General features: G+C 52.9%; 2 protein-coding genes and 1 pseudogene across 15 annotated transcripts in view; 2 read left to right on the forward strand and 1 right to left on the reverse strand.

The window, feature by feature from the left end:
* Positions 1-5595, forward strand: part of GABPB2 (GA binding protein transcription factor subunit beta 2) — a 32182-nt gene extending 26587 nt beyond the window's left edge. For all 6 annotated transcript variants that reach the window (XM_081815934.1, XM_081815933.1, XM_081815930.1 and 3 more), the window contains one exon: positions 69-5595. In XM_081815934.1, the coding sequence (XP_081672060.1) occupies positions 69-368 (300 nt within the window). In that variant the 3' untranslated portion in view covers positions 369-5595. The remainder of the gene's footprint in view (positions 1-68) is intronic.
* On the forward strand, positions 3820-3906 carry LOC115944884 (U2 spliceosomal RNA; annotated as a pseudogene).
* A 6709-nt stretch (positions 5596-12304) lies between the features above and the next one.
* Positions 12305-25248, reverse strand: SEMA6C (semaphorin 6C). 9 transcript variants are annotated; one of them, XM_081815901.1, is made up of 20 exons: positions 25164-25248; positions 23026-23075; positions 21168-21336; positions 19601-19715; positions 19239-19302; positions 19027-19083; positions 18589-18690; positions 18268-18358; positions 17964-18083; positions 17706-17794; positions 17135-17352; positions 16729-16860; positions 16292-16444; positions 15865-16038; positions 15432-15578; positions 15085-15162; positions 14897-14952; positions 14682-14726; positions 14216-14311; positions 12305-13820 (listed from the first exon to the last, which is right to left on the reverse strand). In XM_081815901.1, the coding sequence occupies exons 3-20, from the start codon at positions 21280-21282 to the stop codon at positions 12781-12783; spliced, it is 2892 nt and encodes a 963-aa protein (XP_081672027.1). In that variant the 5' UTR covers positions 21283-21336; positions 23026-23075; positions 25164-25248; the 3' UTR covers positions 12305-12780. The 9 variants fall into 9 exon arrangements, with proteins under 9 accessions (XP_081672027.1, XP_081672030.1, XP_081672031.1 ...); XM_081815904.1 differs by lacking the exon at positions 17964-18083; XM_081815905.1 differs by lacking the exon at positions 15432-15578.
* Positions 25249-25972: the final 724 nt, after the last annotated feature.

The following is a 25972-nucleotide window of genomic DNA, read 5'->3' on the forward strand; positions in this document are numbered from 1 at the left end:
TTGTCTGCTCTCTGGATACTCTGGGATCAGGAATTCTTACCTGGTGGTGACATGGTTTACCTTTACAGGAGGGCACTGAAAGAGAGCTGCTCCAGCAGCAACTCCAGGAGGCCAATCGAAGAGCTCAGGAATACCGACACCAGCTCCTAAAGAAAGAACAGGAGGCAGAACAGTACCGTCTCAAGCTAGAGGCCATGGCCCGACAACAGCCCAATGGAGTTGATTTCACCATGGTTGAAGAGGTGGCGGAGGTAGATGCTGTAGTAGTTACAGAGGGGGAGATGGAAGAGAGAGACACAGAAGTGACTGGGGCAGGAGGGACCATGGAGCCTCATCCTGGAGTTTCCTTGGAAACTGTTTCATCTTAATGTGCAAGGGCCACAACTTGTACTGTGTCCATCTTTTTCCTCTTTTTAAAAGAAAATACAGAGGACAGGACATTGTATAAAAATTAAGAATGTCCTTAAGAAGAAAACTATAGCAGGGTACAGTGCTTGGGCTCAGGAAGGCTTGCTATGCAACTGGAAAATTCAAAGCCAAATTTAGGGAATACTTCTTTTGAGGGACCAAAAGAACAAGAACCAAATTTCTTAGCTCACATCATTGCTTTAAGCTTAGAGGTAAAAGAATGCTGGATATTGTGGGTTGATTGTGTTTTAAATAACTGACTTTGTATCAAGATTTTAAGATAACATTCCTAGTAGAGACACACAGAGCCTTTAATAAGTGTACCGTCAAGTGACCTTAAAATTTGCCTTAGATTTATGACGTGTACCTGGTAGAGAAGAAAACTAACTGGGAGGTGGATTAGAAGCAAGCTTTTGGGAAGAGAAAGAAATAAATTCCACTTGCAAAGGAGCAGGCATTCCCCTCTATCCTGAATTAATTTCACTGAAAAGAAATTGATAGTTGCCTAATTCTGCATCCATTATGTGTCCATAAGTTAGATGCCAGTTTAAGAAACTGAAGTGGAATATTTAAAAACTGGAAAGGAAGGAAAACTTGTTTATGTGGGAGAAGTGTATGTAAATCCAAAATCCTCCAGGCTGTGCTTCCACAATGCTGGAAAGTGGCCAGAAAGAGGCTTGTGAGGTTATGAAACAATCTGGTCTTGAGATATAAACTTTGCTCTGGCTGGATTTTATAAAATTGAAATCAGGAGGATAGTCTGTTGCTAGAACAACTTGCTTCCAAACATTTATTTCTATAATGTCAAGCTTTAATAACAACTTTTTAATTTTATAAAATTTTGTTGAGTTTTCTAAGTGTGCCTTTCTGTGGAGCTTACATGGTACCCTCTTCATTGCAAAAAAAGAAGTCGGGGGAGGGGTGAGTCCTGAGGGTGTTGGTGGAGTTTTGTTTCTATTTGACTTGGGATGAGCAAATGGTTCTGTTTCCTTAAGGTTGGGTTTTGTGCAGAGCTTTTGTGCCTTATAGGTGCTCAGTGTGTGTTGGCAAAGGGAGTGAAAAACTAGAAGTGCCATAAAGTAAGGAACCAAAAATTCTGGCTCAGTGACTTCATCTGCCTGACTTCCTTCCCTACCACTATGCCTGCTCCCTTTGCCTAGACACTTCTGGAAAGTGTTTTGTTGCTGGGTTTTCTTTGTGCACCAGTTTGGAGTTTTTTTAAAAGAAAGGGGATATGGATGGAGAGAGAGAGGTTGTGGAGAGGTTACATTACAGAAGTTACTGTCTTTGAAATTGGGCCCCCATCTTTCTAGACCTGCTTGCTTGCTTTATTGTAAATTAGAAGAAGAAACCAGAGGATGTGCCAAGTAAACATTTGAATGACTGTTTAGAATACAGTTTTCTTAATTAGCAATCATGGGGAAAACATACATTTTTAATTTGGAATAAAACTTGACAGTTAACATGGTTCTATTTACCTTGATTAGTGAAGTAATTTGCTGCAGTTTTCCAGAGGTGCAGAATCATGTGGGGCTCAAAATAGACCTAAAACAACTCGCCAAACCAAATATGACAAATTTGTTATTAGAGGCTTACAAGCAAAAATACCAGTTTGAAATTAATCTTGGCTATTGGCCACCTTAACTAGGTTTTCTCCATGGACTTGAGAGATTACTCTTGGTTTTGGGGGATGACGAGAAGCCTAGGTAAGGGCTAGGGTGAAATTGTGCCATCTGCTGTCAAATTGTCCTTTTTCAGCTTGCCATGTTTTTCTTTTTTCTGAGTCCCTTTGTGAACCAGGTGCTAACAATAAGCTGCTATTATGTGCCATTTCAGAGCCTTAGCTTAACTATAGAGATAGAGGGACCAAGTGTCATTTTAGATGTGTTTGGTTTATGTTCTTTGTGTATATATTGACTTCAATTCCTTTTTTTTCCCCCCTTGCCTGTTAAGGGGGTGGAGGTTAACTCTGCAGAGGATATCCAGGCCCAGCCACCTCTCTCTCTGGGGTAGCTTCTGACTAGGGGCAGGAGTTGCCATCCAGCACTCCCTGCTGAGCATACAGAGTCCCTACTGTTTTGGGGAACTGTTCAGAAATTATTATTATTCTCTTTCTGTAGGAGGCTGTCATTCTCACCTAGAAAAATCTCTAATACAGTCCAAGTCATTTTTGATGATGGAGTCTCTGAGATAGGGAGTTGGGTTAGGGAAAGAGAACAGAGAAATGTCTGGAAAGGGAAGAGTACCAAAAAGGTATTTGTTGTTATTTACTTGAAATACCTTTTAGCATCCCAGAGAAGGGAAATAGGATTTGATCCCCAGTTGTTTATTTTTTAAAAAATTTTTTATTTTTTAATTTTTTGACAGAGAGAGACAGCGAGAGAGGGAACACAAGCAGGGGCAGTGGGAGAGGGAGAAGCAGGCTTCCCACCGAGCAGGGAGCCCGATGCGGGGCTCGATCCCAGGACCCTGGGATCGTGACCCGAGCCGAAGGCAGACGCCTAATGACTGAGCCACCCAGGCACCCCTGATCCCCAGTTGTATTGCCATGGAGAAAATGGCAGGTCAGGATTCCTTGAAGTAGTCAGAAATATTAAATGCATTAATGGCAATACCATTTTATGATTTTGCATCTTTCAGGATCAGCAGTGGAAGTTGGGAAAATGTTGCTAGATCTTCTGGGTTGATGGATCCCAACTGGTTTATTGGCGAGATTGGATTACAGAGAATCAAATAACAGACAGGTGGTTCAGAATTGGTACTTAAGCAGGAGAAACCTGGAACCTAGGATGATTGCCTACTTTAAAATAAAGCTGCCTTAACAATATCAGTATTAATTTATGAATTTTAGGTTCTACATTTGCCTTTTGGTCTTAAGTCTTCCCCGAAAAAAGAGAAAGAAAGAAGTCCTAATATTTCTGTTCTTGTTCTTAGCTTCAGGGAAATTACTTATAAATATAAAATGTACAGTTCCCTTCCTATCACTACCTCTATGGGATCTTTTAATTGTAATGGCAGAGTTGAGGTTTTTTAATGGAGATATGGGAGAACTTGACTTTAGGTTTTCTGTTTTGAACTCAGTGCCTTAAAAGATGTTCTTTTTCTCTGTCAGATCCATGTGTATTTTTGGCTTTGGCTTTCCCCCTTCTTCAGCCTTACCATTGCATTATTAAAATTTTTGTGTCTGCTCAGTAATGTTAGAAATCTATGGCATACAAAAGTACTTTCTTTCTTTATATTGATGTAAAAGAAATGAATTTACCAGAAGGCTCTACAGTCAAAGTTCGGTATTGCATGACCAGGGCACTTCTAATACCCATTTGCTGGGTGCATATTGGTGTGTACATTTATAAATACATACGGATTTTCCCACTTTTTGTTTATTTAAGGTTCAGCTCTAAAGTACCTGGTATCGCTTCTCGGCCTTTTGGCTAAGATCAAGTGTAGTAAAGTACCTGGCATAACCTGGAAATATTTTCATTTCATTAAACACGCTAAAGAGGGCTTCTGTGGCTTCACTAAAGGGGCTGAGGAAGAAAAAGCTTTACTTTGGCCCTTCTCTGAGAGGTGTGCTCTAACTGGTGTAAACCCCAGGGAGAACCAGTATGTGGCTTTACAGAGATTTGTTTAGCATGTGGCATGATGACACCATGGGAGCTAAACGGTTCAGAGCAGTGTCAGGGGTAAAGCCGGAGCTGCCTTTCTCAGAGCAAGCCTCCTATGCACTCCTCTAGGCAGCGGTTTTCTCTTACACCTCAGAACAGGAAAGAAACCTTAGATAAAGGGGTCACGGCACAAGGAGCAGGCATTCTGTACATCTGTTTTCCCAGGTTAGAAATCTCATCTTTTTTTTTTTTTTTAAAGATTTTATTTATTTATTTGACAGAGAGAGACACAGTGAGAGGGGACACAAGCAGGGGGGGTGGGAGAGGGAGAAGCAGACTCCCCGCTGAGCAGGGAGCCCGATGTGGGGCTCGATCCCAGGACCCTGGGATCATGACCTGAGCCAAAGGCAGACACTTAACGACTGAGCCACCCAGGTGCCCCGAAATCTCATCTTTTTGAGAAATGATCGTTTTGAGAAAGTTTGTGTGGCTCTCTGCTAACAAACATCATTATGGATCTCCAGAGCTAGAAAATTTCAGGCATATAGTAAACTCTTCCCAAAAGTTGGGTATTGAGTAGAAGTCGGTTTTTATCCAGATTTACTGGAGAATGGCCTCCTTGTGCAGACATCTCTGTATGGCCAGAAAAGGAGCTTTAGAATGGAATATGTGAGCACCACCTATATGCTGTTCAGGGCTCTTACCTATCTCCATTTTATGTGATGAATATTTTCGGAGTTGGTACTCTGTTTCCTATGCCAATATATTTAATAAGAGAGCAGGAATAAGAAGGATGAATTTGAATTAAGTAGCTTTGAGCCTCTGTTGCTGCCTTTTTTTTTTTTTTGGAGCCTCTCTAGGATTAGTGGGTGGGGTGACATTCCTAGACTCTACAGTAGCAATTTGGCTGGTTAATGGCAGGAAATTGTGATTCCCTATCTCTCCCCGCCCCCCCCCCTCGCCCTTTCCCCTCTAAACTACTTCTGCTTCTGTGACCCCATTGTTTTTATCTCACTGAGTCTTTCCCAGGCACTAGAGCTTAATTAGTTGGTCATTTCTAATCTATGGGCCTTGTCTTTCCTCTTTCCACTCCCCTCCTTCCCTATTACATGCATTTTCTGTTTATTCTGAAGTGGTTTGTTTCTGAGAATTAATCTAGGTCATACCCTATATCCTGTGCTTCCTAGTTGGTTTCAGGCATCTTCCTTGACCAACAATAATGACTGCAGCTCCCTTCTCTGGCTTTGTCCTGTGGCCTGTCCTCCTGACAAGGCCATTTATGTTGGAGGAGGAGAGAAAGAGGGTGGGTGGGGTCCCTAGATTCTTCTCAAAATGTCCTCAGTTTTTCAGGTTTTCTGACAGCTTTATGTACAGTGTGTTTTAAGAAAACTTAAATATACTTCTCTTTTTTTATTTAGGATTTTAATAGGATTTGATTTTGATGAGGAAGGGTGTGTGTATGTGTGTGTGGGTGATCATTTGTGTGTATATACACTTATACAGATCTATATTATATATATAATTTTTGTACTATCATTTAAAATAAAGATGTTTCTTAATAAAATGTCAAAGTCTTACCATTTCAGAGTGTCATTGAAAGTTTTTTCCATCTCCTGGGCAAAAATTGTACCTAGTCCCTGATCACAGATAAATCTCAATAGGAAGTTTTCTCTGTCTAGCTGAGCTAATGAGGATGGAGCAGGTTTGTGTGTGAGGGGTCTTCCTTCCCCTGTTGTGGTCTCTTCTAACCTATTCACACCCTCTGCATTTTCCTTACCCTAGCTCCTACTGGTTATTTGAAATAGGCAGAGCAAGTGGAGGTAAGGACTGAAGTGAGAATGGAGAGAGCTTTAGACTGGTTTGTTAGATTTACATCTACCTCCCTTCTGTCATCCCCCACTCCCTTCCCAAAAGCAAACAACCAGGAGAAGAGCCAAGTAGCTGAAGGAAATGACTCTGTGCCTTGTGTGGGAGTAAAATCAATGCTAAGAAAGGTTTGGTGGGGAAAGGATGGGCCATCAGGTTCAGGGAGGCTTGGAAATAGATTTGCTCTGCTGGGTCCTCAGCTATTCTTAGTTAATAAGGTGCTTGTTGCTATCTCAGTCCAATTCAGCATACATTTATTAAGTAAATACGAGTAGCAGTGTGGTTGTAGCACAAACCCCACTGATATCCAGGGCTGAAGAGACTCATCTGGCTGACTAGATGGGGTCCTCATCCTCATCCAGGGTATAGTGTTCTCAAAAGCTGCTCCATTGGCAATAAGGATGCCTTTCTTCAAAAAAGGAGGGGAATACCAAAGTCAAAGACATGTAAGCATCTGTGTTCAACAACTAGAATCTCCAAGTCAGTATTTAGGAAATTGAACATTTACCATGTACTAGGCTACATATAGATAATTGCTTTTTGGTAAATACATATAGTCAAAAAATCCGGTACACATATTAATTAATAAGGTACAACTGGCAGAGTACCTCATAAATGCGTGTACAGTCTTTGTTCTGTTGAGAGGAAAAGAGCAGGCAAAGAAAACAGAACAAGAGCAGGGACTTGAGGCTTGAGAAACAAAGAACTAAAAGTCTTATTGAATTAAAATCCTAGTGAGAGAAACCATCAGGAATGTGGGAAAGTTGGAAGGGAATTGGGGAGATAGGAACCTAGAGTTCTCTGAAGGGTAATATTCTTTTTTTTTTTTTTTAATGTTTTATTTATTTATTCATGAGAGTCAGAGAGAGAGGGAGAGAGAGAGGCAGAGGCAGAGGAAGAAGCATACTCCCCCCTGAGCAGGGAGCCCGATGCGGGACTCGATCCCAGGACCCTGGGATCATGACCTGAGCCGAAGGCAGATGCTTAACCATCTGAGCCACCCAGGCGCCCGAAGGGTAATATTCTTAAAGGATGGGAAAGAAACATGAATGAAGGCAACTTTCCCAAGATTTCCTCTGTGAAAATGAGCGCTTTACTCCAAGATAAGTAGGTAGAAAATACAAGAGAAGGGTGAAGTGGGAGCAACTTCATGATAACCACATACCTGTATAGGGTTTGTGCAAGATATCTGATAGGTGATAGAGTAAGTTTGTTAAGACTATAGGGGATACCTTAAAAAAAAAATGGAACTGGGTAACTGGGAAATTAATAGTAATGCCCAGTAGACAATTTAAGTATACGTGTTATAAAAATGTTTTTGGGGGGCACCTGGGTGGCTCATTCGGTTAAGTGTCTGCCTTCGAATCAGGTCATGATCCCAGGGTCCTGGGATTGAGCCCCATGTTGGGCTCTCTGCTCAGCAGTGAGTCTGCTTCTCCATCTCCCTCTGTGATCTCGCTCACTTTCGCTCTCTCTCAAATAAATAGTTTTTTAAAAAAATGTTTTCTAAAGAAAAAGACTGTAGGGGCGCCTGGGTGGCTCAGTCGTTAGGCGTCTGCCTTTGGCTTGGGTCATGATCCCAGGGTCCTGGGATCAAGCCCTGCATTGGGCTCCCTGCTCAGCGGGAAGCCTGCTTCTCCCTCTCCCACTCCCCCTGCTTGTGTTCCCTCTCTTGCTGCGTCTTTCTCTGTCAAATAAATAAATAAAATCTTTTAAAAAGAGAAAAGAAAAGAAAAAGACTGTAAAGGACCCCTGAGCAAGGTGTGGGGCTGCACTCTGCTTCCATAACCAGTCCTAAAGTTTAAGGAAGTTCTTACTGTAAAGGAAAGTGATATTTGAGGAGCCAATATTATAAATAATAACAGTAGCTTCTATGCCTAAAGAGTTTTTTTTTTTTTTAAGATTTTATTTATTTATTTGACAGAGAGAGACACAGCGAGAGAGGGAACACAAGCAGGGGGAGTGGGAGAGGGAGAAGCAGCCTTCCCACCGAGCAGGGAGCCCGATGCGGGGCTCGATCCCAGGACTCTGGGATCATGACCTGAGCCGAAGGCAGACGCTTAACGACTGAGCCACCCAGGCGCCCCAAGAGTTTTTATTTTATTTTATTTTTTTTAAAGATTTTTATTTATTTATTTGACAGAGAGAGAGACAGCGAGAGCAGGAACACAAGCAGGGGGAGTGGGAGAGGGAGAAGCAGGCTTCCTGCCGAGCAGGGAGCCCGGTGTGGGACTCGATCCCAGGACCCTGGGATCATGACCTGAGCTGAAGGCAGACGTTCAACCAACTGAGCCACCCAGGCGTCCCTTGTCGTTTTTTTTTACGTAAGCTCTTCACCTAATGTGGGATTTGAACTCATGACCCAAGATCAAGAGTCACATGCTCTACTGACTGAGCCAGCCAGGTGCCCCTCTATGCATTAAAGTTTTGTTATATGTCTGGCATTGAGCTCATCATTTTACATACACACAAACATACCTATCTTGCAAGGTATGTATTATCTTCAGACTATAGATTAAACACACGCACACACACACACACACACACACACAACAGTTTGTGACTGCCCAGAGTCCCTCAGCTTAAAAAAAAAAAAAAATTGTTCTTTCTAAAACTACAATTTCTACACAGTTTTTGGTGTTCTTTCTGCTGTAGTTTGTCTTTTAATCAGAATATGATCTTACTTGACTTTGGGCAGGTAGTTAAGAAACTGGGGTGACATAACTTCAAGCAGCTTTTTTGCAAACTCCTCAAAGTCAGTTTTGCTCCAAAACTAAGTCAGGAGGCATCTCCACAAAGTTGCTGGCCAGCAATACTTGAGGAAGGAGAGTCAAAGATAACCTCTCACAGAGAATGGATGCAGTCTTCAGCTCTAGGTATTCTGGATAGCTTCTGTCTTCCCTTCCAGATTATTCTCCTCCCTCTAAATCTTTTTCTCTATCCTGGGAGCTAACCTGCATGAATTTCATCAATGGGCTCCCTCACTTTGGGCTTCCACTTTGATTCAGCCAATAGGGGGCTCTGGCAGGAGACTGGAGGGAGATCTGAAAAAACTGAAATCAGTATGTGGATTTCCCAGGTTCCATTCCTTGGAGTCCCCAGGGCCTAGCTGTATCCTTTGATTAAAGGTCACTGCTCCTCTTAATGCAGCCTCTCCTTCCAGTTCCAAATAACCCATTATCTCCCTTTGTCTTTTCAGGCCTAAGGCTCTTACTCGCCTCCAGTTACTGACCTATCCTTTGCCCACACTTTTTAAAATCAGCCCTTCATTATTTTGAGCATGTTGTCTATTTCCTATTGGGACCCTAATACATGTGTGGTAAAGGTAGGCAATCTTTTGGATTCATAGGCTTCATATTTTATCCATGTACTTCAACCTTACTCTCATATATGTAGCCTTAAATTCTTATAAGTCAACATATCTGAAGGTCATCTGCTGGATTAAGTAGCAGAAAGTGACTCATACCTGTATGGTTCCCAAGTGTGGGGTGGTGGCATCAAGGAGACAGAAATCTGAGAGACAGTAATAGCTCAGGCTCCTATGACTTAGCTCCTAAAGAACCCAAGGCGCTGAACAGCTTTTCAAGCTTTGTGACTGTGGAACCTTCTGTGTTTCAGATCCCCAAAGTCTTACACAAGCTGATGGACTCTGCCTACTGGGGCCATGGTTTCTCCATAACCTCCCAGGATGCCTCTGAGAAATCAGCTTAGAAATCCCTCAGGGTGAGGACTTTATCCTCTTGTTGGCACATGCTGGTGTTTCTAAAGACAAAGTTTGAACTAATAATTTAAAAAAAGTATCAACAGTATCCTTAAGTATTTAAGTATCCTTAAATTAAGGGGTCATGTTTATCCCTCTGTTGTCAGGGACAGTAATTTCTTTGAATTCATTCCCTTAGTTTATTATTCACCACTCTCTACCAGGATAAAGTATTTCATGAGTATTATTGAATTGCATACTTCATAGTAGTCTACTTTATTTGGGGCAAATAACCTTTTCTCACAAAGCACTTAATTTAAACCTATATATTTATATGCTGCTTTATAACCTCCTATTGGCATATATCCTTTACATGCTTTACAAAAGAAATTGAGGCACAGAGAGGTTAGTCACGCACAAAACTATTAAGTGGCAGAGTCCAAGGACTGTTGCTATCACTGCAACACAACTGCTTTCACTAGACCTGAGAAGGTTCTGAGAGTCCAGCTTAGGCTCTCTTGGCTAGAGAAGTCGCCATACTTTGTAAATGAACACCCTTCTTGATTAAAATGAAACCAGGACTTTAACCTGTAAATTGCTGTTGTCTGCACAGAGTCACAAGATTAACTTCTTTTGAGTCTGTATTTAAACCTAGAGATCATTTACCCCTTTGTCGTGACCACCTTCAGGGCAAGAACGGAAGTATTTGTGAGACTTGTCCTTCAGAAGGCTGAGAAACGCTGCAGCCCTAACATTTTTCTTTTTTTGTTTTTTGTTTTGTTTTGTTTTAAAGATTTTATCCATTTATTTGACAGAGAGAGACACAGCGAGAGAGGGAACACAAGCAGAGGGAGTGGGAGAGGGAGAAGCAGGCTTCCCGCCGAGCAGGGAGCCCCATGTGGGGCTCCATCCCAGGACCCTGGGATCACGACCTGAGCTGAAGGCAGACGCTTAACAACTGAGCCACCCAGGCGCTCCCCTAACATTTTTCTTTGTCCTGGCTTTAACACCTTGGTTTGAAGAGGATAATGAAGTCAGGTGATTAGAAAGTTGCTCTATTCCTTCCTTGCTCTTCTTCACTATCTAGAAAACTAGCAATGGTTTTAAAGCATCTTGGTTTAATGGGGCACCTGGGTGGCTCAGTCGTTAAGCGTCTGCCTTCGGCTCAGGTCATGATCCCAGGGTCCTGGGATCGAGCCCCGCATCGGGCTCCCTGCTCCGCGGGAAGCCTGCTTCTCTCTCTCCCACTCCCCCTGCTTGTGTTCCCTCTCTTACTGTGTCTCTCTGTCAAATAAATAAATAAAATCTTAAAAAAAAAAAAAAGCATCTTGGTTTAAGTAAGACATCTGAAGAGGGGAAAACTAAGACCTAAAGGATCTCTCCAACCTGGGGAAACAAGCTCCAAGCAGAGGGTAGCCTGGGGAACAAATCTGGCAGAACAAGGTGTGAGCAAAGTTCGGAGAGCGACTTTAAAAAAACCTTGAGGGTAAAATCTATAAATGAAGATTGTAAGGATACAAAAGGAAACAGATTGCTTGGTAGATCGCAAAGTTAGGACACCTAAGCATGGGTTTGGAGGAATCGACATCTCACAAGGTACCATGCTTTCTCCTTTAAAAGCATTTTTACATATAATTACTTGAGCCTCTCAAACAACCCCATTTTTCAGATGAGGAAATTGAGATTTAGGGCAAAGTTCTGACTTGTCAGGATTACAGGTAATAAGGGCGGAGCTAGATAAGGGCGGAGCTAGACACAATCACGGTTCTTCACCAAATTGTTCTCAGCGGTTTCCCGCTCAAGGCAGTCCGGTGGCGAACCGGGAAAGGGACTGCCAAGGCTTCCTTAGCTGCAGGGCTTGGGCCGGCCTCCAGGCGGCACCAGTGGAACGGCGGCCTAGGGCTCCCAACTGAGCGGATACTCCGGCCACGCGCCGGTAAAGACCCGAACCTGTAAATCCCAAAAGCACCCACCGCCCGCGCGTGGCTCTAAGTGTCCTTAAACTCGAGGTAGTGGGCGGGGCAGAAGGTCCTGTCCGCCCCTCCCATTGGTCCCCGGGATAACAGACAGGTATCTTCAGCCAGCTCTGGCCGGAGGAACGACGGCACAGGCACCAGCTAGCTGATCCTCGGAGCGCGGGGCTGGAGCGCGGCCCGAGACTCCGAGACAAGAGGTTACGCATGCGTGCGAGGAAACACGCGCTCCTACACCCCCTCCCGCTCTGAGAAAGGGAATTAACTGCTCCTTAGGGAACTGGCAAGGGTAGCCCCTACCACCAATAGGGCTGAATCCTTTGCTGTTCTTTGCAGCCTACCCATCGTGCGACCCACACTCTCCAAATTCTTTAGGACAAGATTTCCTGTTGTGAAACTTAAATCACTTGCGCTGCAGCTTCATTTTATTTCTCAAAAAATACCCTCCCCCCACCCCCACGGAACAGGCTATGAAAACATCCTCGATCCAGAAACGAGCTCCGGTGCCCTCCCCACCCCACCTAAGTTCTGCCGTGGGTCTCCTGGGCCCTGGTTCATCTCCACACACCCATTTCTTCGCTTGCCTCCTTCAGGAAACCTTTCCTGATTAACCCCGGTGGGACCTCAGCCATCCCAATTACTCGGGAGAGAGTGCAAGGCCAAGACGAAGGCAGAGAGATTCGGGGGCAGAGGCGCCTAGCGAGCGGACCGGTTCCCGCCCCGCCCCCTCCGCTAGGAAAGTCAGGCACGGCTCGGGGACACAGCTGTATTGGGAAGCGGAGGCTCCTACACAGTAGGAGGAGGCACGTCCCGGGAGGCCCGAGGACTCTGTACACAACGCGCGCGCGGCCCCAGCTCCGTCGGTCTGTCCGTCCGCCCTGCGGCCCGCCCGCGGCCCAGTCTATGGAGGAAGCCCGGAGGGGCGAGTTAAGGCAGCTTGGCTGAGGGAGGGGGGAGTGGGAGTGCGCCAGTTACCCCCCGAAAAGCTGGCTCACCGAGGGGGCGAGCTTCTCACCTCCCACTCCTCTCTCGAGGACAGGGGGAAAAGACAGTCAATAAATAAACCCGAGGCGGGCTGGGACCCCGGGAGACTCTCAGAGTCCAGGAAGGCTGGAGGTGTGGAACACGGAGAGAGGGAGGGGATCTGTCCTTGGAGATGCGTCCATGCTCTTGGCCTTTGAGGGCACGGGCCTCAAGGGCGCCATTGGAGGACGTGGCGCAGCTCCCTTTAAAAGTTAAAATGGCTGCCGTTGGGGAGAGCCGGCTGGGAGGAGGGTGAGACGAGAGGCTTCGGGGGCAGCTGGGGCTTCTCGACGTCCACCCTCTTCAGAGCGCGGCCCCGATACCCCTCCGGCCGGCCCAGGTACGGGAGATGTCTCCCGGGACCCCCGCAGTACCTGGAAGGGCCCCCTGAGGGGACCCGAGTGAGCAGGGCGGGGGGTGCACGGTGCGTGGTTAAGGGCATCCTCCGGCTGCTCCCGACCCCTAGCCGGGGAGCCGGGTCGGAGAGCGCGGGCCGGATGGAGGGCGCCGCGCACTTCCCCTCGGGGGGCACGTCCAGCCTCAGCGGCGGACCACACTCCCGGGGGAGGAGGCTGGAGCCCGCAAAGAGGGTGGGGGTGGGGATCGGCTCCGGCGGGAGCGCCCGCGAGGTAAAGGCCGCCACGGCCGGGGGCTCGGCCCCCTTCCTGGGCGGCTGCGGGCCGTGCAGGTAGCGCAGCAGTTCCTCCAAGGTGGTGACTTCCACGGGCTGCCCGGGACAGCCCGGCGGTGGCGGCCTCACCAGCACGCGCGGCGCGGGGCCGCCCGCTGCGTTTCCGCCCCGCGCGCGGCCGGGGCCCTCCTTGGCGTTGTTCCGGTTCTCGTTCCACTCCCAGGGGCCCCCAGCGTGGCGTAGGTGTTTGACCGGCAGCTCGGGCGTGGACTCCGGCGTGGGCAGGCAGGCCAGCTCCGGCGGGGCTACGCCCTCGGGGGGAGGCAGGAAGGTGGTGTAGAGCTGGGGCGGCTGCGCCCCGTCTCCATCCTTGCACGGCGGCAGCTCTGGGCCCGCACCGTGCAGCCGGGCCAAGCTGCGAAGGGAGAGAGGGCGCGGGAGCCCCGGCGTCTCGACGTCCTTGCTCCGACGTCTGTGGGCTCGGCGACAAGCGCAGGAGACCAGGAGGCCGGAGACTGAGGCGCCCAGGGCGAAGGCTGCAGCAGCACAGGCCAGGAGGAGTGTGATGGGGACGGAGAGGGAGACTGAGGCTGGGGGGAGGTCCCGGCGCACGCCTGCTGACCGAGAGGGAGGAGGGAGGCTCAGACAGGTAGGTGGGCATGGGAGGGCAAGTTCGAGTTTCTCCTCTCTGCTGCTCAGCTTCACCCCAGCACAGGCTGACCGTCCTCAGAATGGTCTCCCCTGCCCTCGACACACACAGTCAGCCCAGCACAGCACACTAGACCTCACACACAGCCCCCAGCCCAGCTCTGGCCCCTGTAGCCATGCCAAGAGCGAGTGCCAAACTCTGCCAGTGCAGAAGGCCGTGGGTCCGAGATGCCCAGCTCTGGGGAGGGGAGGCTCCAAACAGGCATTAGTGAGCACCAAACACGTCAGGGAGGGGCTTAGAATTCTTCCAGACTCAGCAGCCCCACACTTCACTCCTATCCCTCCCAGCCAGCCCCCTTACCCTGAGTGTGAGCTCCAAGAGTGGAAGACTGGGGCCGGGGGCGGGCATCACTGGGGGGGCTGGGGGTCTCAGGGGAAGGGCCAGGACCCAGAAGCACTGGTGACAGAGACCAGGTCAGAGCCAGTGAGGCTCGTGTCTTCCACCGCTGACACCCGTTCGGTAGGTCCTCCCCACCCCGCCCCCACTTTGGAACCCAAAGGTCCAGAACTCCAGCCTCTACTTTCCTCTGGAGGGTGGGGGAAGGCTCACCATGCCGGACATTCTTTCATGTTTTGTTTTGTTTTTTCAAAAACTATTTATTAAGCATCCTACTGTGTGCCAAGCACTGGCTATATGCGGGGTATCTGGAGGATGCTAACCCTCTTCTGAGACTCAGCGTGTGCAGTGTCTGCTGCTGCCGTGGGGCACAGACTTGGGTGAGCGTGGGCCGAGCAAGGGAAGATGGCGTTGGGATAGGCAGACTCACCATAAGCAGAATCGCCTGTGCCAGACTGACTCCCAGTAGCTCCATCTATGAAGAAGGGGGACAGAGGGTGACGATGGAGGCAGGGGGAGCTTCAGGAAGAGCCGAAGGGGGCGACTGTGCCACAGAAGTACGGACAGCCACACCTGGGATGGTAGCTGCTGGCCGTCAGAGGTGCGTGCAGCTGCGGCCATGGCTGCCCCTTCCCCTCCGTTTACCTTGGCAGTCGCTGTGCTCCATGGATTCCTGGTTCCCAGCTGGATCCACATCAGTCCTAGGACAGGGGTGGTGGTGGCTTAGTGCAGTCATACATCTTGCCCGCAGCCCCCACCCCGGCCCTCAGCTTCCTCTGCTAGCGGTGCGGACCGAGCTTTCTCCTCAGGAGATCTGGGGGCCCCTCACTTACCCACCAGGTCCCCTGATATCCACACAGCCCCTGGAGCTGTGCCATCCACAGTATGGGTCCTGAGAAGCCAGACAGCTCCTGCGGAAAATGGAGTCATGTGAGGCTCTCCACTCCAATCACATCCCGTGGCCCTGCCCTTCCAGCTCTCACCCTGGCCTGCAGGAGGACCCTAGCCCCATAGTGCCAGCCTGTGCTATCCCAATTCCTATTCTAGGCCCTGGAGAGTGCCTGCAGAGTGCTTGGGGCAGCCCTCCCTCCCGCCAGCCCCTGCATTCCCCGGCCGCCCCCCATGCCTGTGTTCTTGTGCTCCTGCTGGCCCAGGCAGGTCTGCCCTCGGCCCGTCTCACCTCCGACAGGCCCCGTGCCGGGCACACCGGCTGAGAGGGAGGTAGATGATGCAGCCAGAAAAAGCCACAAAGAGCCTGTGACCTTCAGTGTCCAGCTCCAGCCCTATGACCCGCCGTGCTGTCTGGGCGGCCCGCTTCCCACGGCACCTAGGGGGAGGCCAGAAGGACTCAGGGATGGGGCAGGGGAGGCTTCTTTCTCCCTGGGTCAGTTAAAGAACAGAAGGTGGGGAGGCACCCGAGCACTGACTACAGCTCATAGGGCTGCCCTAGCACACTAGTCTAGCTTCTTGCCAAACCCCTCTACCCTACAGCTTTGGCCATCAGAAGCCAGTGGAGTTCCCACCCCATCCTCACATCCCCACCTACCACCTCACTTCCCATTCCTGCTCTGCAGGTGGTTGCGGGGGCGGTGACTGCCAGACCAAGGCCTCACCTGGAGGGGCTGTAGGCATTGATTTCTTCCAACAGGATGGGCTCACGTCTGCCAGATGGCCCCCCTGGGGGCAGCACCTTCAGCACGGTCCCATCGTTGGAGCCCAGGAACAGGACTGTGGTGTTACTGTAGGGACCAGCCCTACCATCCACAGCTAACTGGGTCAGTAGCGCCCTGGAGGAATAGGCCTCAGTCAGGGCCACCTGACTGGTGGAAGCTGGAGTGTCTCAAGGACAGCCGATGTATCCTGGCTCCCACTCCTGGGTCCTTCCCCCAGCCCAGAGTTTCCTTCTTACCTCTCTCCCTCCACGTTCATAGGTCCTTCCTCCCAATATGACTTACCTTGTGAGGTCAGAGAAGGAGAGTGGCTGGGGCGTGGGGCGTGGGGCGTGGGGCGTGGGCAGTAGTTGTCTTTTTAGTAGCACACCTGCTGGTGAGGGTGAGCAGAGGTTGATGGGTGGCAGGTGGCACAGCGGGGTCCAGCAGTGGGTGAGCCTTGATGAAGGTCAGGACGTCATCGGGGAGGTCTCGAGAAGAGGGGAACAAGGCAGCCACACCTACTCCTGCACAGGATCCTGGCCTGGTAGGTGCATGGGAAGGGACAGTGTTAGGACAGGGAGCCAGGGCTTAGTTAGGCTCCGTGCCCCCCACCATCTGCTCTCAAACACGACTGGTAACCCTTGCCCTCCCCCTTCACACAGACGTTCACACTACCGCTTGCCCCTTCTCTACAGCTCACCAGTCCCACGCCAACCCACTGAGCCCCCTCCCCATAATCCCATAGACCCTCTCTTCATAATCCCATGTGGGAACACACCGCTTGCTTCTGTCCCCCCGCCCAAAACCCACTCCCATCCTGGGTACCTGGGGGATGGAACTCTGTCCTCAGACACAGGTGTCCAGGCTCCATCCAGACTCCTCTGCTCCTTGAACTTGCCCTCAAACCCACGCTCGATATCATCCAGGTAGAAGGCACAGACCGCAGAGCCAGGGATGCTGAAGGAGCCAGAGAAAGATGTGGGCTAGGTGTTGGAAGGGATAGCACAGCTCCTCCCAGGTGAGACATGGCAGCTACCCTTAAGTACCATATTAGGGGGTGGAGCCTGAGAGGGCGAGGCAGCCCCTGGGGGCCATGCTGGGAGAAGAAAGAGCAGAACAGCAAACTGGCTTTGAAGGGAGTTTCCCCTCACTATAGGGGCTTTGAGAGGGGAGCTTGGACGCTGGTGGGATAAGGGACAGATTGGAGCACACTGGTTAGTCTAGTACTAACCTATTGGTCTGGGTGGTGAAGACCCCAAAGAGAGCAGAGCGGCCATACAAGTCCACAGGCCCAGTTAAGGCCTGTAAGACGTCAAAATAGAAGGTAGAGTCCCCAGGGACAGAGCAGTTGAGCCTCAGCTTCAGGAAGGATGTCCAGTGGCGGTCCAAGGCCCGAGGCGAGCCACCCATGTCACGCTTACACACACGGGCCACTCGGGAGAACTGTACCTGGGGGAGGAGAGGAGGGTGCGGGGGTGGGGGGGGGTTGCGGAGAACAGTGAGGCCCTCAGGGCAAGCGGAGCATGGTGGGGGGAGGTGGGGGAGGGACTCTGGAGTGCTGGAGCACCAAGGGACAAACGCCAGGGCCACAGCAAAGGAAGGGTATAGTGTGGTAGATCGGACTGGGTCAAGGATGAGGGACGCAGCAGGATGGATGTGGGGGCAGAGGGTTGGGGGCTGCTCCCAAGTTGGGGCTCAGAGTCCAGGGGATTGCGTGGTGGACATTAGGGCCACGAGCTCTCCCCTGACTCTGACTGGTTCCTCAGGATCAGGCAGAACCCTCTAGCTGCCCACCTCCTTACCCTTCCCAGCCGGGCATCCTCCACAGAGACCTCTCGGAAGAAGAAGTAGACATGGTCTCCATGCTCCAAGGCGTGGACAAAGTGTGGCTCTGAAAGGGGAGAGACAGGAAATGGTACGCTCAGAAACTCCCGGCCCCACCCAGCCTCTTGCCTTTGCATACATGCACAGTACCACCGCCATCTGCCTGCTCCCTGCTACAGTCCTCCCCCTGCACCTCCTCCCCAAGAGCAGCCTCCCTCCCCCAGGCCCGCCCTGACCTCTGAGCCACTTGGAGTCGTACTTGGCCGAGCGGAGTGGGGGCTGAGGCCCAAGGCTTCTGTAGACCACAGCATCACTGGCCTGGAAATCCGCGGCTGTGGCTGAGTAAAGGCTGCCCTCTGGAGTGGTGGGTAGGGTGGGGTCAGGGGAGGGCCCAAGGATCTGGCTCTTCTCGGGCCTCCTAGCCCCTGCCTCCCTCAGCCTGGCCCCGCCCCCTACCTCAACCCTCCACTCAGAAGCGTGGGCAAAGACCAAAGGCTAAGGTGCGAGCCCCCTTCCGCCACAGGCCTGCTCCTCACACACCTGCAAAGACAGCCACGTTGGACTGGGCGGCATCAAAGGGGCATCGGGCCTGCCCACTCAGCTCTTCACCCTCCTGCTGCAGCGACGTTACCTGGAGGCAGAGGGAGCAGGGTCTTGGAGTCCTTGGAGTCTTGGAGCCTGGCTCCATAGCCCACTCCCTCACGTCCCCTTGCCTCTTTCCCCCACCCCCTCTGGACCCTTGCACTCGGCACTCCCGTTCCTCCACCCCGGCTGGCCCGTCCCCACCAAACTGGTTGCCCATCTTGGGTTCTCTTCCCACTCCCATCCTGACCCTGCTGCCACCCGCCTCTGCCTTCGTACCCCGTAGCTGCGGCACACGGGGCTGAATGAGTTTGTTCCACAGGCAAGGAGTGTCTGGGAGTCCCAGGGAACGAGAACACGAATGTAGTTGTGGCACTCGTCCTAGAGAATCCAAAATCCTAGGTCAGCGACAGGAGTCCCTATGAGTGGGACAGGGGACACGGGGAGTAAGGCTCCCTCCTTGGAGCCAGTCAGAGCAATGTGGGGTGAAGTCCCAAGTAAGCTATTCACTGCCCTGCAACCTCGGGCAAATTCTTTGGCCTGTTGGGAGTCTCACTTTTCCGTGAAGGCAAGTGAAAATTATTCATCCCCTTTCCTGCACATTCCTCCTGTGGTCTGAGATGGAAGTGGGTGGGAAAGTGGGCACAGTGGAGGACCGCTTGGACAGAGCCTGGAGGCGGGAAATTCTCCCCTCGAAATTCTCATCCCACTCCTCACCGTCAGCTTCCCCCGCACAGCACAGTTCTCCATGTCTTGACTCCGCCATGTTAGATACTGAAGGGAGAAGTAGAGGAGGGAACATCATGGGCAACCTGGATGCCCCCTCACTTTATGGCTCCTTTTGGATTCCTCTTCCCACCCACCTGACCCCCACCAGACCTTTCCCAGCCTCATCTCCATGCCTGCACCTCCTCCCACACGCCCCTCACCTTGTTGGGCACCAGCCCCTCCCCTTCTTCCTGGGCTTGAAGATCGAAGGAGAAAACGTGATCCCTGAAGGGACAGGTAAGGAGGGATCAGAGCCAAGCAAGCCAAGGCACCCCACCTGAGCTCCTTAGCGCCCACCCTGCTCAGGTTCAGCAGCTCAGAGACAAACAGTGCAGACCTCCTGCCCTCTATCATCCCCCTTACTCCATGCCTTGGCATTTGTGCTCTGGGTCCAAGCATGTCCATGTCCCATGGCTTATACACCTGCATGTGTCCCCTGCAAGATGCTGCAGTGGCCATGTAGGTCCCATGTCTGCCCAGGAGCATGCATGTCGGCCCCACAACTGTGCCACGGTCAGTTTACCGGGCAGCCACTAGCAAGGTCCGGTTCAAGGTCAGGAATCTCTGAAAGTCCAGCCCAAGTTCTGCAACCACAGCATCATCCTCCAGGCCCCGGAACCAGGATAATGGGGAAGTACCTAGAAGACACAGAGAGGCGGGTGCTGAGGGCCAGCCACACACCACACACTCCCTCAATACCCTTTCCAACCAGATGAAGCCCCGCAATGGACATCGTGGATGAGCGAGATGAGTTGTGAGGTATTAGCAAAGCTGTTGATACAACTACGAATAAAATAACGTCTGAGCACTTCTGCCAACCACTGTGTTCGCACTTGAGAAGCATCGCCGCGTTTGATGCAGCCCTATGAGGGAAGTACTACTACTAGTGGCCCGGTTTTCCAGATGAGGAGCCTGTGGCTTCAAGCCATTAAAGCATTTGCATAGCTCGTTTAGCTTGGAAGTGGCTGGCACCGGGATTGCGATCCAGGTCTGTCTGACTGCAGAGCTGAACTCAGTCCCCTTCTCGGAAGCGTGGTGGGGCAAGGGCTCCCCTTTCGTTCCCACATCGTTCCTGTCTGGAACACTTTCTCCAATTTCTCCCAGCCCTTGAGGTTCTCCGGAGGCCACCTCAGCCCTCCCCGCTTCCCGCCTCCTCTGACCGACTCCGGCGTCCACTGGCCCGCCTGTGGCAGCCACAATCGCCAGCACTCCGAGGGAGCTCAGAGCTCAGGACAGGTGTTCCAACGTTCGGACGGGGCTTAGGCCGGCGTTCGGCACGTGTCCGTGCGATTCTTTTTTTTTGTTTTTTTTTAAAGATTTTATTTATTTGACAGAGAGAAACACAGCGAGAGAGGGAACACGAGCAGGGGGAGTGGGAGAGGGAGAAGCAGGCTTCCCGCGGAGCAGGGAGCCCGATGCGGGGCTCGATCCCAGGACACCGGGACACCGGGACCATGACCTGAGCCAAAGGCAGACGCTTAACGACTGAGCCACCCAGGCGCCCCAGTAAGTGCGATTCTTACCCCCCAACACTTACTCCCAGTGACCCAAGTGCAGTTCTTTCATCCTTAGAATATTCTAAATCCTACCTTAATAACAGGAACCTGCAAACAGATGAAGTTCTTTTCTTCTCAGAAAAAAAGTGGGTCTATGGTGTCCCTCACAGTGGGACCTCGGCTTAGTTGTGGTGCAAATGGTGGAGAGGGAGGTGTGGGGCACCACTGAACCGGCCCGAGCCTTCGTGGTGTAACTAATAATAAGAGCGAACACACAGAAAACACTGACCGTGGGCCAGACAGTGTTCTCGGCACTTTCCGTGGGTGACCTCACTTAATCCCTACATAACTCTAATGAGGTAGAATGCTCTTTGTTATCCTCATTTTGCAGATGAGGAGACTGAGGCGAAGAAAGGTGAACCGACTCAACCGAGGTCCTGCAGCTCCCGAGCAGCTTGGCCAGGATTCAAGCCGGCTAAGGTGTGGTCTGGCCGCGTCTGCCTCAGAGTGAAGAAAGCGGGCCCAGCAGGGAGGCGCCACCCGCACCTCACCTCCCGTGCCTCCCGAGCTCACACAACGGGGCGGGGCACTCACCTTGCAGGTCAGAGGTCAGCAGAGGGAGGGGGTCCTGGGGAAAGGCAGCCCGCGTGTGGGGGAGTGACAGCAACAGCAGGAGCAGCAAGGGCATGAAGTGGGGGGCACGGGGCATCCTGTGCGGGGCAGCTCAGGCCCCAGGGGGTGCCCCCTCACCCATATGCCGGCCCTGAAAGGAGACAGAGAAAAGTCGGGGACGGGGCCCAATCCTGCACCCTCAGCGCCGGCAGGCTGCTCCCCTGATCTATCCCCAGAAGACCCTGCGGGCTGGGGGAAACAACGCTCTCTCTGGCACTGCCTCGGTGCCTCCAGCTGTCGCCGTCGCTCAGGGCCTTTCCCCCTCCAGCTGGCCCAAACTGGCTGACCCCAGGTAAGGACAGGACACACCCGCTCCCCGGCCAAGCCTTCTCACTCGGCCTCTTCTCTCCTGACTGGGCCTGGGACATTCGGTAGCTGACACCGCCTGGCCCCCTCTTGCTAACCCCTTCTCAGTTATAATTAGACGCCGAAGCCTTAAAATTATAAATAGTGACCCCCCCTGGCACTGGGAGCAGGAAGAGGGCACCATGTCTGCCTCCCCCTCCCGCACAGACCCCTGCGGCACCCTGGGAGCCGTGCAGGCGCTGTGCCCGGGCAGAGGCAGCTGCGAGGAAGCATCACCCCCTCTAGGGGTGAGGAAGCCCAGAGTGGGGGGAGGAAGCCTAGGGGTCGTTGTCCTGGTCTAAGTTCATGCTTCAAGGGACCTTGCCATTGCTAGGGAGAAGCTGGGTAGGGAGGGGAGTGGGGGGGGGGCGCTGCCTTAGCCAAAAATGAATCTGCATCAAAGCCAGATCAGAGGCTAAATTTAGCTCTGGCTGCAGCTGTCTGCCCGACCACTGTGCCCCCTCCCAGCCTCTCTAGCCCCCTGTTCCCTCCGTGGCTCCGAAGAACCTGTGCATGTACTTGATGAGGAAGAGCAGAACCACCCCTATGAGGAGCCAGGGATGGAACTGGCTATACTGGTGAGGAGAAATGGCTGAACACGTATATCCCTCTTTCCCTTCCTTCCCTCTATGGGCTGCCTCAAAATGGAAATATAAATAATTCAACGACAGGCAGGCAACGGTAACCCAAAGTCCAGGAAAAGATGGATATGGTGGAAGGGATGTGAGACAGCCTTCCTTCCCACCAATCAGCACCACCACCCACCCCCAGCTGACCCTGGGTGGAACCCCAGTGGGAGGTGGACACCAGCTTCCTGCCCTCCTTCCCCTCAAATTGAGGTGAGGGGCTGAAGAGCTCCCGAAATCAGGGCAGGAAGGGTGAGAATCCTTCCTTTCTGTGAACAGACAGCTATTCTTCACCAATCCTTACGTGCTCTTTCTACCACGTCCCCTAAAGAAGTGACCCTGGGCTTCCAGGCCCAGCCCATTCCATCTCCCCAGTTCCACTCTTGGAGCCAGGACCCAAGTGTACCCCACCCCCAATCCAGCGTCACTGGTGGGGAGGCTGACATCAGATGGGGTCCCGAGAGGGCTGGAGGAGGGGAAGGGGTAGGAACACCTAATGATGACCCCCTCCCCAGGGGCAGAGCAGTCAGCTAACTAACGACCCCTTGGTGCTGAAAGGCCAAGCCTCCCTAACACCGCTCCTCCCCCCGCCCCCCCCAGTTTCCGGATGCTGTTGCTCCCAAGGGAAGAGAAAGGGACACAGCCAGTCTCCTATCCTCCCCCTCCAAGTTGCCCTGGGCAACTGGTATCTTCACCCAGGAAACAACTTTGGTCTCTGGCAAGTGGGGAGAACAGCCAGACCCTCTTCCTGCTCCCAGTCCATGCCAGCTTCCATCTCCTGCCCTCAGGAGCTGCTGCCCTTTCCTTACCTGGGGTGGTGACTCCTGTGGGGGTTTGAGGGGGGTAGGAGACCTCGGACCTGATGGAAGAAGGGACAGGAGGGAAGAGGCTTCGTTACACCTCCTTACCACATCCCTTAAAAGTAAATGTGAAAATTCAGGAGAAGTCTACTGAGGCTAGGGAAGGGGACATGCTGCCCTGAAAGAGGGTGTGTGTGTGTGTGTGTGTGTGTGTGTGTGTGTGTGTGTGTGTGTGGCGGAGGGGAGGGGGGGGTTGACATTGAGCTTGATTACAAAGGTGCTGGCCGCTTCATGCCTAAAGATGTGAGGACAGGGGCTGGGGCTGGCCCCTAGCCAGAAACTCCTGGAACTGCAGGACCAGTCTTGAGGAAAATGTTGACTGGGAGAGTTTGTGGGGGCATGATGACCACTCCCACATTAAAACCCTGAGAATCCAGCAGCCTTCTTAGCAAAAGCGCCCTAGCTGGGGACAATAGAGGCTAATTTGCATCTCATTTACATGCTCTTCATTTCTAGGCAAAATGCTCTGATAGCAAGCACCCCAGCCCCTTCCTTCTTCCCTGAGAGAGCAGGTCCTGCCTCCCTCCGACCCAATGTCTCTGCACCCCACCCCCCAACTTAGACTGGATTAGTCCAGCCTCTGAAAACACTTGGTTGGCCTTTGCATTGGCCCCCTAGACTTAAGTATGATATATCTTTAAGAGGGCTTCCCCTATCTGTTTTTGGAGGAGCAGCATCTAAGCAGTCCCCATCCCACCCCCGGGCCTGGGGAAAGGCTTACTCTGCTGGGACCAATCCCAGCTGCATAATTCCCCCCATCTGAAGCAAATGGGGGAGGCCTGGTCGTCTCTATCCCCCCCTCCAAGGTCCTCCCTTTGCTGGGAGAGGAAACAGCCCTTCTCCTCCTCCTGGCCCTTGCAGCCACCTCTGGGGAGTGGCCAGGTCATAGCCAGAGTCATAACCAGAGTCTAGGGGGGCTGGGGAAGGGATGGAGAAGGGGAGACTGGACTGGGGACAATAGCAGGAAGCTCTCAGGCTGGTTGGCCGCCCCAGTCCACCTTCCTCTGGGGGAGCAGAGGAGAGGTAGAGGGGGTGAGGGGCGCGCCGAGAATCCTTGAGGAACAGGCTGAAGGCGCATTCCCTTCTCCAAGACATTTCCCCCACCCTCAGCCCCTGGCTCCTAACCTACCCTCCCTCCCACCCAGCCCCCAGCGAGGATAATCCAGGTGTCTAGACCCTGGCATAAGGTGGGCCCAGGGCCAGGGGCTCGACGTGTCTCCCCTTCACTGGATCTGGGGCTCCGAGAGGGGCGGGTAGCAGAGTCCGGGCCGGGACCGGGTCCCAGAGCCACGTTAGCGGGAGGAGGGGCTGGAGGGGCCTGCAGGCGCAGGCAGAGTGGGGATGGGAGCGCGGGTTGGGGAGCGGAGGCGGGTCTCCGAGGCCAGAGAAGCAGGGCCAGAGGCTGGGAACCGACGAGGGCAGGCCTGGGGCCGGTGCTGAGCGGGGTCCGCGGGCTCAAGGTGCAGTCGCCATCCAGGCTCTCGCCCTTCGGAGACCCCGGTCTAACAAAGCCCCGGGGCGAGTGGGGTGAAGGAAGGAGAAGGGCACGGGGGCTGTTGTTTCTCTGGGGCCCCCCTTCCCCGACTCTCTGCCCAAGCCAACCCCCTGAGAGGTGCTCAGACTCCCGTTTGCACAAGGACAGAGGCGCAGCCGTCACACCATAGTCAGGAACGACGCGTCCCCTTTCCCATCCCTGCAGGGACATCGAGAGGGTCCAGTTCTCCGCGGGTCTCAGAGCCTTAGTTTCCCTGCTGGGGAGTCAAGGGACCAGGTTTTCCACCTTCTGTACGGTGCGTGCCTCAAATAATCGCCTTTCGCGCTCCCCAACCCAGAGGACGTGACTCGGAGAAACCCGGTGGGAAGAGGCGCCCGGACCCTGCGCCCAACAGTGCATTGACGGGGTTCGGCCACGGTCCCCTCCTCCCTCCGTGCACCCCAACTCCGCTGACCCTCTCCGTCAGGCAGGCACACAGCGCGCTGGCACCCTCCCCGGGTCCCTCTCGCACTTCGGAAGGTTGTCCCCAGCCTGCGGCGCCCCCGCTATTCCTCGCCTCCCTGCAACCCCATCCCCGCTCCCGGGTACTTGCTCCGAGATCCGGGTCAGCGGGACCGAGATCGCAGCGGGCGGGCAGCGGCCCCGCACCGCGCCGAGTTCGCAATCCGTGATTGGGGCTCTGGCGAGACGTGACGAGCGTCCGAATGGGATGGAGCTCGGATCCGACCTCCGGGGCGCAGTCGGGTCGGGCGAGTCCTGGGTCCCAGTCGCAGCCCCCACTCCCGCCGCGGCTCCGCGCAGGAAAACAATGCGACCGCCCGGGGCTCTGGGCCGGGCCCCAGCCGCCCCGCCCGCCTCCTGGCTGGCCCCGCCTCCAGCCCGCCTCTGGGTCGCCGCAACCAATCCGGCTCTCGGAAGCTGGCTGGACACCGCCTTCTCGACACCTCTTCACCAATAGTCCTTCTTGGGGGCGGGGCGTCGGGAGCACCGCCCACCGAGAGGGCCAGGCCGGGAGGCTGAGCCTGAGACCAAAGCCAGGCGCGAGATGGAGAGACCCTCGGACAGTCGCTGAGACTCGGACAGAGGGGATCACATGCTTTAAAATGGAGAGGTCCTGGGGAGAAATCTCACACGAGAGGAAGGAAGAGAAGCTGGAAGGAGAGACAGACGGGAAACCCGGGGACCTCGGTTGGGCTGGGCTGTCAGAGCCGCGCGACTCTCCCTCCCTCCGTTCTCCCCAGGGGCTTTGGCTATCCTGCTTCCGCTTCCAGAGTCTCCCCCTTCAACCTCTACTCTGCCCCAACCCTCTGTCCCTCCTCTCTACTGTTTTTACCTCAACCTCCTTATTTCTCCCCACGTGCCTCCACCCCATGTTCATCATGACCCCAATAAGGGAGGCCT

Source organism: Leptonychotes weddellii, chromosome 4, assembly GCF_054177405.1.
Source record: "Leptonychotes weddellii isolate Sample4059 chromosome 4, ASM5417740v2, whole genome shotgun sequence".
Taxonomy (NCBI): Eukaryota; Metazoa; Chordata; class Mammalia; order Carnivora; family Phocidae; genus Leptonychotes; species Leptonychotes weddellii.